The sequence below is a fragment of the Oryctolagus cuniculus genome, chromosome 12 (genome assembly GCF_964237555.1).
Source record: "Oryctolagus cuniculus chromosome 12, mOryCun1.1, whole genome shotgun sequence".
In the NCBI taxonomy this organism is placed as follows: domain Eukaryota; kingdom Metazoa; phylum Chordata; class Mammalia; order Lagomorpha; family Leporidae; genus Oryctolagus; species Oryctolagus cuniculus.
The window spans coordinates 88,124,341-88,141,342 of NC_091443.1; the positions used below are offsets into that span (position 1 = coordinate 88,124,341).

Sequence of the window (17,002 nt, forward strand, 5' to 3'; positions counted from 1 at the left end):
ATGCCAGAATCCCATATGGGTGCCAGCTCAAGTCCTGGCTGCTCTACTTCTGATCCCACTCCCTGCCAAAATGCCTGGGAAGACAGCAGAAGATGGTCCAAGTGCTTGGGCCTCTGCCATCTACATGGGAAACCCAGACAGTTCTGGGCTCCTGGCTTCAGCCTGGCCCAGGCCGAGCCATTGCAGCCATTTAAAGAGTGAACTAGTGGAGGAAAGATCTCTCTCTGCGTAACTCTGCCTTACAAATAAATAAATAAATCTTTAAAAAATGTTTTTAATTCACTATTTTTAACCTCTAATGAATTAATGAATCTAGGTCTTAATGGCTGCCAAGATTACACAAGAGAACCAGATTCTAGTGCCTCATGTCTATGAAGTCTTCCTGCCAGAGAACTCTAATCAACATGTGCCCGAGTCTCTAGATTCATACTATCCAACAGAGGTACAGCGTGAGCCATGTGCATAATGCTTATCTTGATTCCCAGCAGCCACACTTCTGAGTGCTCACTAGCTGTATATGTGACTATGACTGGCTAGTAAGGCTGTTTATCCACTGCATTAGAGGAAATACAGGAACAGAGGGACCTGGTATCATAACCATGCAACTGGTGAGAATGAAACTAGGGGAACACTTCAAGAAAAAATGTTGCTATGTCTTTAAGAAATTAATTGCAAAGAAAAGAGAAAAAGAGAATGACAGGTATGTAAAAGTGATCAGGAAAGAAACTATAGATTATCAGAAACTTTAAGGCACTTACCAACTTTCATAGATATTATGGTGTGTATTTAGATCCTGATTGGGAACAAAATGTAAAATACACTTACAAGGTAAGGATATTTGAACACTGATTAGATAGTTATGATGTTAAGGAGTTATTCTTTAGATGTGATGGCGGTCATGTGGTTAAATTTTTAAAAAAATATTTAAAGCTACATACTAAATTACTCACAGATGAAATAATTTAATGTGTGAATTTGCCTCAAAATAATTGAGGGTGACTGCAGGGTAGGGTAAGAGATGAAACACGACTGGCCATGAAGAGATAATTATCTGAAACTAGAGGATGGGTGTGTGGAAAAAAATCATCATACTATTCTCTTTACTTTTGAATATATTTGAAAAGTTCCATACTAAGTATAAAAGTAGAGGGACTATAGGATAAGTACAATTACTGAAGACACTAATACGAATCTTTTGAAGCCTACAAAGGACCAATGGCTGCTGCTAACACCAGTACACACAGGAAATAAATAAGGAAAACCTTACAAAACAACCACCAAACAAAAGGTAGGAACAATGCTCACTTTATTAAAACCTTGCATAGGCCAAATGAGGGAAGAGGGGATTTTTTTTTCCACCTGTGGTTTAATGCCACCTTATTCTTGGATTTTTCTCCCTGAATTTTCCCAAGCCCGCCTTCCTGCCCCCATCACCGCAGGTGTCTTGGTGGCAAGGCCATCTGGACAGCAAACATACATCATACAACCCATCCGTGGTTTCTAATCCCCACCTCATCAGACAGCAGCTAGTGGAGATGTTGAACAAAGAGGCACACAGGCACGTGGGGTTTCATGAGGCAAATCACAGCAGGTCTTTAGGCTTACGAGTTTAGACACACTTTGGAGAAGCATGGTGCCAATTCCCTATGTATTACCTCTGTAATGCATGATGTACACATTGAACAATAAAATTAAACAACAGAAAAGAGACAAAGGCATTCATGTCCTGCACTTAAGAGCTTCCAGCTACACAGTATTATTTCCAGGGTAGACAGCCTCTTTTCTGACTTAGCCAGAGTTGGGATTTCACAAAGTTGAGGACTTGAGAGTCACTTTCCCACAGCAAATGCTTGTTTAATAACTTTGAATTTCGCAGTGAGAATGTGTTTTGGCAACGTAGAAGCATATGTTAGGTGATTTGGGAGGCAACAAATTTGGGTCAAAGGCTCAAACTAAAAACTGAAATATTTATTTGGATTTTTTAAAAATATAAATAACAAAATAATTGGCAAAACAAAAAACTGACATGTTATATGACTGACCATCTCCAAGCACAAAATTTATTAGTGACTATAAAAAATAAACTTTATCATTTTTATTTGCCTTTTCCCCAGCTTTGACTACATGAATGTTTTTGGAAACTTGAGTTCGGAAGAAAATCCCACAGCTATCCTGGCTCCTACAATGTGACTGAGTGAGGTTTAGGGCCCACTCCCATGGGGAAATAAATTTCTATCCTTGGGTATTCCAAACAACTAGATCCCTAGGAACCTTTCATTAGGATCCTCTAGCATGGGGCCAAGGCAGCCACACACATTCAAACACACTCCAATTTAGGTGCAGGCACTCTTCAGCTCCACATGACTACAGAGACCAGGGCACCATTATTTCGGCAGCCCAACCTGTAGTCACTGCTGTCACCCTAACCAGCAGCCTCCCAAGCTGCACCGAAACTGTGATGAACAAAGCCAAAGACAGAGCCTGTCTGACCTCTCCTCCTGGGAGCTGGAGGGTGCATGCGCAGGAAGGGTAAGGAGGTTTTGCATTAAGCTTCCTTCACATTCGGTGTTGGTGGAAGGGCTGCTGCCCAGCATACACCTGTGTTGAGTATTTGAGTGAACTGAGTGTACTTACCCATCACCACACAAGGAAGTTACAGAAAATTAACAAGTCACTCTAGACCAAGCCCCTCAAAACAGAGGCAATGTGGTGAGCCAAGGTCACTGCTGGGGTAATGACCTTAGTTCACGTAGGTCCTTTCCTGAAGAACCATATTCATCTCCTGATTCAAGAGGCACCTCTGGCCAGGACCGGGTACAGAAGGGCAAGGCTGTGCCACACGGAGTTTGGAAGTCACAGCTGAGTCTACGGCACAAGAAGATGGCGGCATCAGTACCATTCGGAGCTGGAAGAAGCCAGGGCTGGACCTCACTCCGGGAGCATCTTTACTAATGCAGCTTAATGGCGGTCGCCCAGATGTCGTTGCTGGGGAGCGGGGGAAGCACCCATCCTTGGGGAACTGAGTTGCCTTTGGGATGGTCGGATGGCACCAGGTACTGATCCCAATCATGCCTTAACAAGAACATTGTAGAACAACCGTTTATTTCTGTTTTATTATAAGCAAGATGTGCAGCAACTAAACAGTTCTATTTCTAGGACTTAGCTTCCAAACGACTGAGGTACTAACCTGCCACAGAACTTGTTTTCTAGGAATTAGGCAAAAGACCATACTTAAATGTACTCATAAAGGGGCAAATAATACAAAGAACTGATACCATTATGGATACCAAATAATGAATACACAGATGCCCCTCACTATTGCCAGATTCTGCAATTTGCCTACTCACTAGAATTTATTTGTAACCCCAAGATCACCCCTTGGGGGCGTTTCATGGATACAGGGCGGATCCGAGTCACCAAAATGCTCTTTGTCCCAGCTAAGGTCTCTCTTTGTTACCACATATTTTACATTTTTGTGCTTTTTAGTGGTGATTTCACCGTTTACAAAGCCCCCAGCTAAAGTGTTAAAGAGCTGGCCAGAGTTCCGAAGCGCAGGAAATGCCTCCCGGAGAAACTGTGGATGTTGGATAACTTTCATTCAGGCATGAATTGTGGTCCTTTTAACAAGCTCAATGTTAATCAGTTAACAATACATATTAAGTGGGTGTCTTTAACAGAAGCACACTTAAACGAGGTATTGATTGATGGACAAAAACGTGAGCAGAGACTTGCAGGAAACTAGCCAATCCTGTGTTTCCTGTAGGAACAGTGTGCAGTTCTGTGATTCAGGGTCTGTAGTGACTTGACAGAACACAGCTATCATGAACAATGAGAACTACCTGTGCTTAGGTTTAAAACATGTATAGTAGGCAAAAACAAGCCTTTCCCAGAAAACAAACTAGGTATGATGCAGAGCATTCTTTCCTAAGAATCACATACTGCTGGCACTTGGGAAGGGACCTCAGAGACCACTTAGTTGGGTGATTTTCAGACCCAGGAGCCTCAAGCAGATGTTCTGGGGAGTCTCGGAACAACAGAGTGCTGCCGCCAATGACAATCAATTTATCTCACACACTGACTTTGCCAAAGACAGCTGCTGGAGTCTGAAGGTCCTATTCTAGTCCACCGGCTTCATTTCATAGGTAAGCTAAGTGAGACCCTGAAACTGCCCAGCTCATGCGCAACTATAGCTTCAGGTGAGACTCCTTGTTCCCAGCTCTCTGGGCTCTGACTTGTGGAGGGCTCCGAAGTGAGTATGGGTCTTAAGCAGCCTCCACAAACAAGTACACATGATCTCCCTCCTGTTCAGCACCAGAAGAGAACTGGGAAAGGCAAGTCAAGGCGTTCAGTCAGCATAACAGCTATAGGAAATGGCAAGTCCCAACTTGATTTCAGTTTCTTCACCTGTTAAAACAGAGATTTTACTTCTAAAGATAGATGAGAACCAAGCAAGACATGGGGCTGAAAACTGGAAACAGAAATCCATAAGGAACAGAGAACAAAGAGCAGTAATAGACCTCAACAACTAAGCACTTTATCAAATTGCTACTTCAGGGAAAGCCAACCCAGAGCTCGGCCTGACCTTATCTGGATGAGTGCCGGCAGGGAGTGCTCAGCCTGGAGGTAATACTGCCGGAAAGGCTGCAGGAGGTGAGCAAGCGGGAACTCGTCTGAAAAAGAAAGGCACAACACCGTGTCATCGTCCTCGACCCCCACGGCCGACAACTAGGACAGTGCCACCAAATGTGTTTCTTCTGTACCGATAATCCCATGATACAGTTTATAACTGCAAATCCAGGAGGTGTCATTTTTTGCCTACTTCTTCTTCTTCTTTTTTTTTTTTTTTAAATTTTTTGCCAGGCAGAGTTAGACAGTGAGAGAGAGACAGAGAGAGAGTTATAGACAGTGAGAGAGAGACAGAGAGAAAGGTCTTCCTTCCGTTGGTTCACTCCCCTAATGGCCGCTACAGCTGGCGCTGCACCGATCCGAAGCCAGGAGCCAGGTGCTTCTCCTGGTCTCCCATGTGGGTGCAGGGCCCAAGGACTTAGGCCATCCTTCACTGCCTTCCCGGGCCACAGCAGAGAGCTGGACTGGAAGAGGAGCAACCGGGACTAGTACCCGGGGTGCCGGCGCTGCAGGCAGAGGATTAGCCAAGTGAGCCATGGTGCCAGCCGTCTACTTCTTTTAGCTTAAGTTGTGATCACCTGTGATGAAAAAAGCTGTGAATTTAGGCATTTTGCTTTTCTCCACTGGTCACAAAGAAACTTACCTGGATCCCCAAATAACTTGGACTCAATTTCACGTTTCTGAAGTAAAATTTTCTCTTTTTCTTTCCTTTGCTTCTTTTCCAATTCTCTTTTCCTTTCTTCTTCTTGTTCTCCTTCCAACATAACTCTGAGGGCTCTCTCTTCAGCTTCATATAGTTCAGAACGTTTTTTAATGAGTTTTCTTAGTCGCTGAAGATGGTGCTCAAAAGTCTCATCTGCTGAGGCTGGAGGGCAGACCCCTAGACAAAAAGAACCAAACAGCACTTTCTTTATTTCAAAGACTTACTTATTTATATGAAAGATAAAGAGGGGGAGACAGAAAAATCTCCCATCTGCTGGTTCACTTTCCAAATGCCTGCAACAACTGGGACCGGGAGGAGCCAAAGTCAGGAGCCAGAAATTCTACCTGGGTCTCCCATCTGGGTGGCAGGAAGCTGGATCAGAGCAGGCAGGACTTGAACCAGGTGCTCCAGTATGGTATGTGGGCATTCCAAGCAGGAGCTTAACCTGCTGCATCACAACACTGTCCCACAAGCAGCATTTTAGAAGCAACCTTTGTTGTCCCAAAATTTCTAATGAGGAGACTCAAAGTCCAACCTACAGTAAGTATAAGGGTGACCTTCTCAGTCTCTAATTGCTCTGACTCTACACTGATTGATTTCTCTAACTGGATCATACCACTTAGCCTTGGTTTTGATGATTTCTAATGGCTTTGATCTTCCAGTGGGATAGCAAGATCACAAAGGGGGCCATCTGTCCTAACTTTTTCATTGTTCATGGGATTCCCTTAGTATTAATTCTCAGACCTAAAAAACAATTCTCCCTGTGATTCTGGGAGAGCACACACTTAAATGATGAGAAAGACGGTACACATAACCGACCACAAGGATCTAACAGTCTGTGTTGACTGTAGGGTGACCAGTTGTTTTGGTTTGCCTGCTTTTAGCACTGTAAGCCTCATGTCCTGGGAAACCACTCCTCCCAGTAAAACTGGGATGGTTGTCAATCTGTCTTAACTGTGAAGTCAGCTAACAGTACAGCAATATAGCTAATGCCACAATTGGGAACCCCTGATTACAGGCTGGTTATTAGGTGATATCAAAGAAGCACTAGCACTTTTTTTTTAGTGTGATAATGGTATCATGGCTGATGATAGGTATTTAGATATTCTGTTTGCACATGCACAAAATTTTTAAGTTTCACACACAAAAAATTAAAGAATCCTTGAGTAGACTGAAGTTGTGCACTCAGTATTATAATGGCCTGTAATATTAAAGGTGCTATAGGAGCGGGTGTTTAGCCTGGTGGTTGATGCCTGCCTTCCACATTGAGTACCTAAGTTCAATTCCTGGCTCTAGCTCCTGATTCCAGCTTCTTGCTAATGCAGACCCTGGGAGGTAGCAGGGGCGGCTCAAGTAACTGGGTTCCTGCCACTTGCATGGGAGATCTGATTGAGTTCCCAGCTTCCATGCTAGCCCAAACCAGGCTACTGGGGACATCTGAGGAGTGAAAACAGCAAACAGAAATGTGCTCTGCCTCTCAAATAAATAATTAAAAACAAAAACACTGAAGCTGCCGGGTGATTTAATGTAAAGTGAAATGGATATGGTCTATCCTGTCAGTGCTTGAGAATTTTTTAAAAAATTATGTATTTGAAAGACAGAGTGACAAAAGGAGAGGGAAAGAAAAAGGAGACTATCAGTCTTCCATGTACTGCTTCACTCCTCAAAAGGTCACAAAAGCCAGATTTGGGCCAGGCCAAAGCCAGGAGCTATGAACTCCACCCTGATCTCCCACCCAGGTAGCAGGCGTCCAAGTATATCCTTGGGTCATTTTCCACTGCCTTTCTAGGATCATTAGCAGGAAGCAGGATCAGAAGTGGAGTAGCTAAGACTCAAACAGGCATTTCAATATGGAATACTGAGTTCACAAGTTGTGGCTTAACCTATCTTCACAGCTTGGATTTAAAGGATGATGTATTTATTACAGAGGCATGCTAACAATACTAGACACAAGAAAGAAAAAACCCTAACCCCGCCACCACAATCAGCCGTTTGTATCTCTCCATGCTCCCTTCCAGTTTTTCTGTCCACATGTGACAGGCCCTCGAAAAGTTCATGGAAAATATGCATTATGAAAAAATGATGCCTGGATTTCATATTTTTTGTCCCCAAATAAACTTACCTTTATTTACTTACTTATTTGAAAGTCAGAGTTACAGTGAGAGAGGGAGAGGGAGAGGGAGAGGGAGAGGGAGGGAGAGGGAGAAAGAGAGAGAGAGAGATCTTCCATCTGCTGGTTCATTCCCCAAATGGCCACGACAACCAGAGCTGAGCCAGGCCCAAGCTAAGAGCTTCACCCTGGTCTTCCACAGGGTTCAGGGGCTCAGGGACTTGGGCCATCTTCTGCTGCTTTCTTAGACATGTTAGCAGAGTTGGATTGGAAGTAGAGTAGCTGGGACTTGAACCGGTACCCATATAGGATGTTAGCACTGCAGGCAGCAGCTTAACCCACTGTGCCACAGCACTGACCCCATAAATTTATCTTTTAATTCCATTTTCCCAGAACTTAAAAAAATTTCTTAAAAATTTTATTGGGGTTGGTGCTATGGCATAGCAGGTAAAGCTGCTGCCTGCAGTGCCAGTAGCATCCCATATGGGCATCAGTTCAAGTCCTAGCTGCTCCACTTCTGATCCAGCTCCCTGCTAATGCACCTGAGAAAAGTGGCGGTTGGCCCCTTGTACCCATGTAGGAAATCAGGAAGTTCTTGGGTCCTGGCTCCTGGCTTCAGATCGACCCAGCTCTGGCAACCGTGGCCAGCTGGGGAGTGAACCGGTGGATGGAAGATCTCTCTCTGCCTCTCTGTAACTCTGCCTTTCAAATAAATAAATAAATCTTTAAAAAATATATTTATTTATTTGAAAGGCAGAGTTACAGAGAGAGAGAGAGAGAGAGAGAGAGAGAGAGAGAGAAACACAGAGACAGAGATATCTTCCATTTCTAGGTTCACTCCCCCAAATGGCTGCAATGGCTGAGCTGGGCCAGTTCAAAGCCGAGAGCCAGGAACTCCATCCAGGTGTCCCATGTGGGTGGCTGGATCCCAAGTACTTGGGCCATCTTCCACTGCCTTTCCAGGTACATTAGCAGGAAGCTGGATCAGAAGTGGAGCAGCCAGGACTTGAAATGGTGCTCACTCATATGGGATCCGCCAACACAGGTGGCAGTTTAACCCACTGTGCCACAATGCTGGCCTGATCAGAACTTTTTGAGGTACCCTTATATTAGCAACTTCATATAGTCCAACATAATATGCATGTCATTTCCATGTTCCTTCTCTACATTCTTGTGGTCTTCAGAATAGCTTTATTTTATTTCATCAAATCAATGTGCCTTAACATGCTTAATAATTCCTGAGCTCTTAAATTACTCCAAATGCCTTATTATTATTTATAATGCCACAATGAGCACACTTGCTATTTTTTTCTTTCCTATGGATAATTTCTGTAAGACAGTCTCAAGAGTAGAAATATTTATGGATACTTTCAAGACTACCAAAATATGGTACTAAAACTGCTTCCTAAAAGAGCTATATGTTCACCCAGTTACCTTCACTCGCCACAGAGAAGGTAATTAATAAACACCTCTTGGATGAATAAACAATCTTCAACAGGGTTTCAACACGTATGCTGCTACCTGTTAAGAAAGACATTGCCAGCTTCGGCAACCACTGTCTAGGAGCGGCAGGACCAGGGGAGTGAGTGGTACAGTGGAGGGCCCCTGATGATGACAGAACACAGGGTCATGAGGAAGATGGGGTGGGAGTGCCATTTCCAAGGGAAGGTGTCCAGCTGACCAGGCAGTGAGCACAGCATTTTCAGTGTAAGCCATTGAAGTGGCATAAATAACAGATCCTCAAGTTTAGTGGTTCTCTGTGAGGTTTAACCTTAGAAGCCGTAACCACTGCAGCTAAGTGGTTGTGGAACTTGTTTTCCAATCTTCTTCACTCTCAAAGCTAACATTTCTCCGATCATTTTCTCACAACTGCTTTTCTTGAAAATATTTCCATTCACTCATTCCCAAACTAAGAAGACTACACAGCTCAAATTCATCTTCTACTAAGTTGGCCAGACTAACATTCCAAATTTAAAATTCTTATGCACTGACAAATTTATAATTATATTTTATAATAATTTCATAGTTTTATTTCACTTCTTTAATTTTTCTTGTAAAGGCCAGAGAGTAAATATCACAAGGTTTATAAACCATATCTCTGCTGCAACTATTCAAGTATGCTAGTACAGTGAAAATAGACACTGCATCCACCCCTAGGTGCCTCCACACTCCCTAAGGTGCTGTGGCCTGCTCCCATCTCAGGGTGCTGGGTCTGGGTCCCCCATCTACCTCCCCCTCAACCTCTTACTGATGCTGCCTTAGAAATGGCACTTGTCTTCCTCTTAACCCTAAGCGCCGGCATCACCTGGGGTCCCTCTGCCTCTACCACTCACTCCCCTAGGTCCAGGAGTTCCCAGACACCGAGGCCTCACCTCTGTTTCTCTTTACTTATGCACACTTAGGGTCTTGTCCAGTCTTTGGATCTTGGCACAATCAGAAAACACTTTCCATCTCTGAAGTCAAAACTCAGTCATTCTCTTCTCTACAACCTTCTACCCTCCCTGTGTTTAGGTCCTTTCGCCCCAGGCCTGTGTGCTTTACCAAAACCTCCAGATCTGGCATTTCAAATTCCATCCCTCACCAAAACTTGTGGTCACCCATGAAGCAAAACCCTAAGAGACTTATCTGCATTACCACCCAGCCTTGCCGCCTCTACTTTCATGCCTGGGGAAGACTTCTCCACTTATTCCCTCTACCTGGGACCACTGGGACTTGGAGCCATCAGCTGCCCTCCTTCCCTCCATAAACATACTCAGGTTTTCCTGTGATACCCAACCCCTCACCTCTGTCTTACACAGGGCCAGGTCCTCTTCTTGATCTCTCTTCCTTCCTCACAATCTTTTTTTTTTTTTTTAAAAAAAAGATGTATTCATTTATTTGAAAGGCAGAATTAACAGAGAGGCAGAGGCAGAGAGAGAGAGAGAAAGAGAGAGGTCTTCCATCCACTGGACATTCCCCAGATGGCCACACAGCCGGCGGGAGCTGTACAGGCAATCTTTTAAAAACTTAATTTCATGGCTTTTTTTCTCTCCTACTCACTTTTCTACTGTATCTGGCTTCTACCCCCACCACTTCACTGAGATGCCTTTATATTATTTGGTAAGAATACTAGGGCAGGGGTGAGGTGGAGCGGTACAGCGCAGTGAGGAGGGGACCTCCGCTGGGTCGGAGCCCCGCTTTGCCGTGTACCCCGCAAGTTGGCTCAGGCATGGAGGTGAACCTGGGCCACGGGGGAGCCCCGCTCCGCTGTGCCTGCGCTTTCCTGCGGGCCCCTTTCGGCCCGGAGGGGACGCGTGACCCAGGCGGCCTTCCAACACAGGGGCTGGGCCCGGAGCCTGCTTTGGAAGACCAAGGTGGAGCTTCTTGGGCGTGTGAGGAAGTCTGCGACGGACCGGAGAAGGAGAGTGAAAGCGGAGAGGCCGGCAGCCCGGCTAAGACGGGGGTGAGCCCGCAGCCTGCGTAGACTTTGCCGCGCACCCTGAGCACCGCCTCTCCCGCCACACAGTCCAGGAGGATGGAGGGAGTGTTTTGCTGGCCGCGGCACACAGAGCCCAGCCTCTGAAGGGGCCCCGGCGCCTCCTGCATGCCAGCGGTGCCCATTCTGCCCCACGGCTGGCGAAGTGAGGTGCCCAAAGTGAGCCCCAAGAGACCGCAGCGAGGGGAGCGGTGTCTGAGGTGTCCCAACACCCAGTGCCTGCTATTCCTTTGAGAATGTGCGCGTTTTTCCACGGAGCCCCGGGAGACCTCAGGCTGCCTTCCTGGCTGATCACTTACTAAAGCAGCCGGGCAGCCCTCGGTGACTCTAAGAGAACGCGACAGGTACAAGTGAGAAAAGCGGCAGCTTACGGTCTCAGCTAAATCCTGTGCCCTGAAACACAGCAAAGATGGTGAATCTTTCAAGGGCCCCGGAATTCCATCCAAAGCCACACATCCTGAGGAGACAACTAGGAAGTGCCTAGGACGGTGTATCACAAGGTGCAGCCAGGTGACACTTACAATCCCGGGGACTTTACAACAGAAAAGCCTAACAGATTCAGTAAATAGTGTTTTCATTCCATACTGATAAAAAAAATGCAGGGGCCAAAACAATACACAGGTACTTCAGAAAGTTCATGGAAAATGGAATTAAGGGGTATTTGCTTGTTGCAAAAGTTTTTGAAATCTATGCAGGTTTTCATAATACACATTGTGAACTTTTTTAAAGGCCCCTTGTCTGTATAGTTTGATTTCAAGCTATTGCATATAAATGAATTTTATATATAAAAAAGAATAATATGAAACACAGCATTTACTACAGACCAGGAATATTCTAAGCACTTTACACATATTTACTAATTTAACCTTCACACCACTGCATGCGTAGGTACTATCATTATTATGGTTTTTCTGATGAGGAAACCAAGGCACAGAGAAGGCGCCTGCCCCAGATTACACAATTTCTCTGAGCCGCTGACCTCTCTTGGTCTATGATCTTTTCATCTACTTTGCTTTCGAATTACAAAGAGAATTTGTCTTTTTGGCTCCCATCTCTTACGATACAACCTGCTGAAAGTCATTCCAGGGGCTGGCATTGGGGAGCAAGAGGTTGGGGCTCCATTAGAAGGTACTATCACTCATTCAGTAGACCAGGTTAGAACCTGGAAGTCATTTGTTTCCTTCAGCGTTCATATGCTGAGTTCCCGTAAGTTATTTAGGCTCCCATTCTCCTTTCATTATCTTTTAAATTCATTTACTGCCTCCAACTCACTCTCATACTATCCAGCCCTACCCAGACAACAGCTTTCCCAGCCTCTCCCCTCTCCCCTCTGCCTCCTCAGCTCTGGCACTGAACTCTGTCATCATTTCACTTTCTGTCTAAGATCTCTGAGTGGTTCCCCACAGCTTTAAGTACAAGCGAGAATTCTAGTGTGGCCCATGAAACAGTCTGTGAAGTGGTCATGCTTAGATGTCCAGCTGCACCTATCAGCACTCAGGGGTTGGGGGAGGGGGGTTTGACTCCAAGGCCAGGATGGGAAGTAGCCACGCTGAAAGCTGTCGTACTGCTCAGTGAACAAGCTGGCTGAATGCACAAGGGTCACATTCCAAAACTTTATGAGGGATCGAAGAGAACTGCAGTTTTCACTGATATGAGGGTATTTCAAAAAGGCTGTGGTAAATGCAACTGAAAGCTTATTTTGGGGGAAGGTGTGTAACACAGCAGTTAACTTGCTGTTTGGGATGCCCATCTCCCATACTGGAGTGCCTGGTTCAAGTCCTGGCTACTTCACTTCTGACTCAGCTTCCTGCTAATGTACACCCTGGGAGGCAGCAGGCGACAGCTCCAATAATAGGTCCTCCAATACATGTGGGAGGCTGGAACCGAGTTCTTGGCTCCTGGCTTCAGCCTGGCCTAGCCCTGGCAGTTGTAGGCATTTGGAGAGTGAACCAGCGATGGATGATCTCTTTCCACATGTCTCTCTCTGCCTCTCAAATAAAAATGAAAATAAATACCTTGAGAAGTTTACTTTGGTATAAAAAAATTTCCAAGGTCATACATACAAGGGTATCTTCAAAAAGTTCATGAAAATGCATATTATGGGAACATTATGCTTGGATTTCAAAACAATTTTTGTATAAAAATAAAACATCTTAATTCCATTTTCCACTAACTTTCTGAAGTACCCTCACATTTTAAACCACACAGAGGAAATCACCTGCTACAACAGCACTTGTTAATTCGTATACTTCCAAATCTCCCTGGCAAATGTCAGAGGCCTAGAACCTACTAAATAAGGCAACATGGGACAAACCAAGCACAAATGGAGTGTGAGGTCACTGCGGCCCGACCAAGGAGGGAGGAGGCCGCACGGTATTCAGTTCTGAATCACGGGGAGATCTTCAAATGGCAAAGACGGGACTGAGGGCCTTGCAGACAAATGCACTGGCAAGAACAAGGATCCACACATGCAAGCGGAAGGCACGCCTGGGTGACTTCTAGAAAACCAGCATGCCTAGAACAAACTTCTGTGAAGAAACTTGGACTGCCCCGCTAGGGTGCTGGTGCTCCCTCCTCTGAGCCCAAAAGCAACAATCAGGGAAGCTGGGGACATCCGTGCATTCTGCAATGTATTCCACCCTGTCCAGCTGGCCACGCCTCTTCACACCGCAGTAACTCAGGCATGAGATGTAGCCGAAGGAGCACATTACGTTTCCAACACTTTGTGGAGCAACAAGGGCGGGCAGGAAAGCTTGTGCCGTGGCCCGCTGGCAAAGCTGACCAGCCACAACAAGCCCATTCAGAAAAGCGTGGCCACTGACGCCTGGGGTAGGAACGGTGAGTCAAGGGGTTCCCACACCTGCCTCCCCTTCCAACCTTGCTGTCCAAGGGCTAAACATCTTCCAAGGCTTTCGGCTCCCAGTGACTCTAAAGAGTGAAAATAATAAAGTATTTTTCTTCCAAAAATGTTGGGGTGGGAAGCCACTAGGGTAAAAAAAAAAAAAAAAAAAGAAAGAAAGAAAGAAAGAAAAAAGGTGTGTGTGTGGGGGGGACGCAAAGCCACAGCTACCTTTCCTTGCTGCAGCCTCTTTCCTCAGTTTCCTCAGTTTCTCCAAAGCCCGAAGAATGTCCACCATTCGCTTGGTGTCTGCTTGCTTCTTCCTCACCTCAGATAAGACACCATCAGCTGCAGCTTTGAGTTCCTGCTCCTGTAGGGGAAACACGGCTGTGAGCCTAGCGCCAGGAACACACTCCCAGCAGAGTGGCTGCCTGGTGGTGAGATCTGGGGGGATCAGCCAGTCCCTGGGGCAAGACCCGCTGAGTCTACATCTCAATTTCCGGGGCCTGACACAACTTCCCTCCACAACGTTCCAGCCAAGGGGCTCCCTGCTCCACGGAGGGACAGTAACCGTCATCCCAAAGATGAACCTCTGCTCTCGGCAGCTTCGCCACAGGCACTGCTCTGGCTCAGCCTCAGTGCTTCTGAAAGGGCAGTGCAGGGAACATCTGCACCCAACTGTCCTGATGATTCGGATTCTCAGAGACAGAAGGATTGGGGCTGGGGAGGCCCAGAACTCTACCAAGGTGTCTGAGCGATGACCAATATAGCCCTAAAGCCCCACGGATCTCTTTCACGTGGCCCCCTCACAAACACCGAAAAGACCACTATTCCATTCTTTCCGACTTGGTTCCCGTGGGATATAATAACCCAGTTCCTTAAGTCATTCCTCAGGCTCCAACACGTGGTGGACAGCAGGAAGGACCCGCCTGCTGGGCTCTGTCCCACAAGTCAAGTAAGCGCCTGTAATTCCCCCACCACCACCCCCACCACGCTGCTTCACTCCTCTGTTTGGTTGACTTCTGCCTGGAGCCGCACCTGTTGCTTTCATTTGGCTCTGACATTTCCTCCAAGGCTCATCTCAGATGCCATTAAATCATCGAGAAAGCCTTTCCCCCAAGGCTTAAGTACCCCTTTTCTGGGCTCCTATAGCATCACACACCATGCTGTACTGACAGGATCCCCCATGGGGCTCTAAGACCCTCAAGGGCCAGGGCTATATCCTATTCATCTCCATTCCTAGCAGCTGCACTGGACCTGCCACAACAGAGCCCCATGAACTGTCCACTGGACTGACTTGTGCCTCCTTTACAGCAATGAGAGCAATGCTAAAGCTCCCATCAGTACACTTAAGAGTGAAGTTACACCAGACTCCAGGGCAGGAAGACACTAGCCGATGGTGGGGAGGGAGGGACCCCAGAAGCCTTCAAAGTTGGTGAAATGCATTCAACAACTATTTGGCCAGTTTCCACTTCTCTGCAGGCCTTACTGAAGTGCTTGAGAGCCACAGGCTTGGTAATCAGAGCACCTGGGCTCACAGTCCGGTCACGTGACTGTTGGCAAGTTAACCTCTCTATGCCTCAAATGCCTAATGGTGAAATTGGGATAATTCTCCCTACCCCACAGGATTGGTATATTCGAGATCTGGTGTGTAACAAGCTTAGCATTGCGCCTCATGCGTACATGATAGTAAGCACTCAAAAACACCACTGCTGAACCTGGTGATTCATGGTTTAAACGTCGTAAACAAAGGAATCCTGCGGCAATCACTGTGAACCCATCAGCCAATCAGGACGTACGTTCCTCGAGGTAAAGCCCCAAGTTCCCTATATTTTTTTGTCCTTTAAATCAGCGCGGGTGGCACGCAGCCAGCCCCGTGTGGGTCGTGAAAGCTCAGTGGAGAGAACGTTGGAGCAGGCCACAAGGGACCTGTCGGCCAGCGACGCCACTGCGAAGTCCCATACCTGTGTCGCCAGGACTTTATTGCAAACACTACTAGAGCTTTTGTTTTGTGTTCTGCACACCAGGAATACCCAATGAACACGGACGTACGAGGCGGGAAGGCTATCTTTTCACTTTATGGCTAAAGAAACATTCGGGTTAGACCTGAAAAATACCACAGCTGAAAGTCTCAGGCTGCTTCGAGTTTCAGCCACCACCTCCAAGGCCCGCACGTGCCCAGCGCTCTCACCCGCTTCTTCTCCTCCACCTCCTGCACGCACTTGACCCTCCAGCGATCAATCTCCTGCTCGCGTTCCACTGCCCGGGCCGCCTCCGCCTCCCGCTCGGCCTGGCGTTCCCGAGCCCTCTCTCGAAACCGCACCCGGCGGCGCCGGATCCTCTCCAGCCTCCGCCGCGCCTCACCCACGTAGGCGGCCTGGGTCAGCGGCTGCAGCCGCTCGGCTAGTTCGGCGCGCAGGGGAGCGGCCTGGGCATGCAGCAGGGCCCAGGCTGCGCCGTCGGCCTCGGCCTCACGCAGGGCTTGGCTCAGGTCGCGCAGCCGCCGCACCAGGCGCAGAGCCCCGCGCAACCGCGCGCGCACTTCGCCTAGGCTGGGCCCCGGGTGCGTGCGCTGGGGCACCGGGCAGCCAGCGCGCCGCGGGGTGCCGAACACAGCCTCTAGCCACTGCCGGTCGCGCAGGCGCTGCAGGGCCACGTCCCCGAGCACGTCGGACGGTGGCGGCACCTCAGGCCAGCGCAGGCTCCAGGGAGGCCCCGGGCCTGGAGCCGGTGGCCCTGGGCGCTCGCTAGCGTCGGTCCCCGTGAAGGGCCGGCACTGGGGCGGCGGCGGCGGTAGCGGCGGCGGCGGCGGCACCGGGAAGAAGGAACCACTGCCGCCGCCGCCGCCGCTACGGGAGGCTTCCGTGGGACCCCGGGGCTGCAAAGCCAGCGGAGGCTGGAGGAAGGGGGCAGAGGTCCCCGGGAAAGGGCCGGGCCGCTGGGTAAGAGGCGGCGGGAAAGCCGGGGAGGGCAGCGGCGGCGGAGGACAGCCGAACGGAGCAGGGGGCGGTGGCTGCGGAGGCGGCGGGCCCGGACGACCTGCGGAGAAGAAGGGCGGCAGGGCCATGTTCACAAGATGCTGAGAAGTGACAGGAACTTGGTTCCCAGGGAGCGTCTTCCGGGCGGAAGTGACGTATTTGGACATGCGACGCGGTGCGTCCTGTCTAGAAAGCCCGGCGCGCTGGAGTGGGCGCTCATTCAATCTTAAAGCTTTCGTTTTTCTTTTTCTCTCTTTCTTCATTCCTTATT

General features: G+C 47.9%; 1 protein-coding gene across 1 annotated transcript; it reads right to left on the reverse strand.

Moving 5' to 3' along the window:
- Positions 1–1,288: 1,288 nt before the first annotated feature.
- Positions 1,289–16,870, reverse strand: PDCD7 (programmed cell death 7). Its single transcript, XM_051822329.2, has 5 exons — positions 15,945–16,870; positions 13,985–14,123; positions 5,270–5,506; positions 4,583–4,670; positions 1,289–3,072 (listed from the first exon to the last, which is right to left on the reverse strand). Exons 1-5 carry the CDS (start codon positions 16,818–16,820, stop codon positions 2,949–2,951), a joined length of 1,464 nt encoding a protein of 487 aa, XP_051678289.1. The 5' UTR covers positions 16,821–16,870; the 3' UTR covers positions 1,289–2,948.
- Positions 16,871–17,002: the final 132 nt, after the last annotated feature.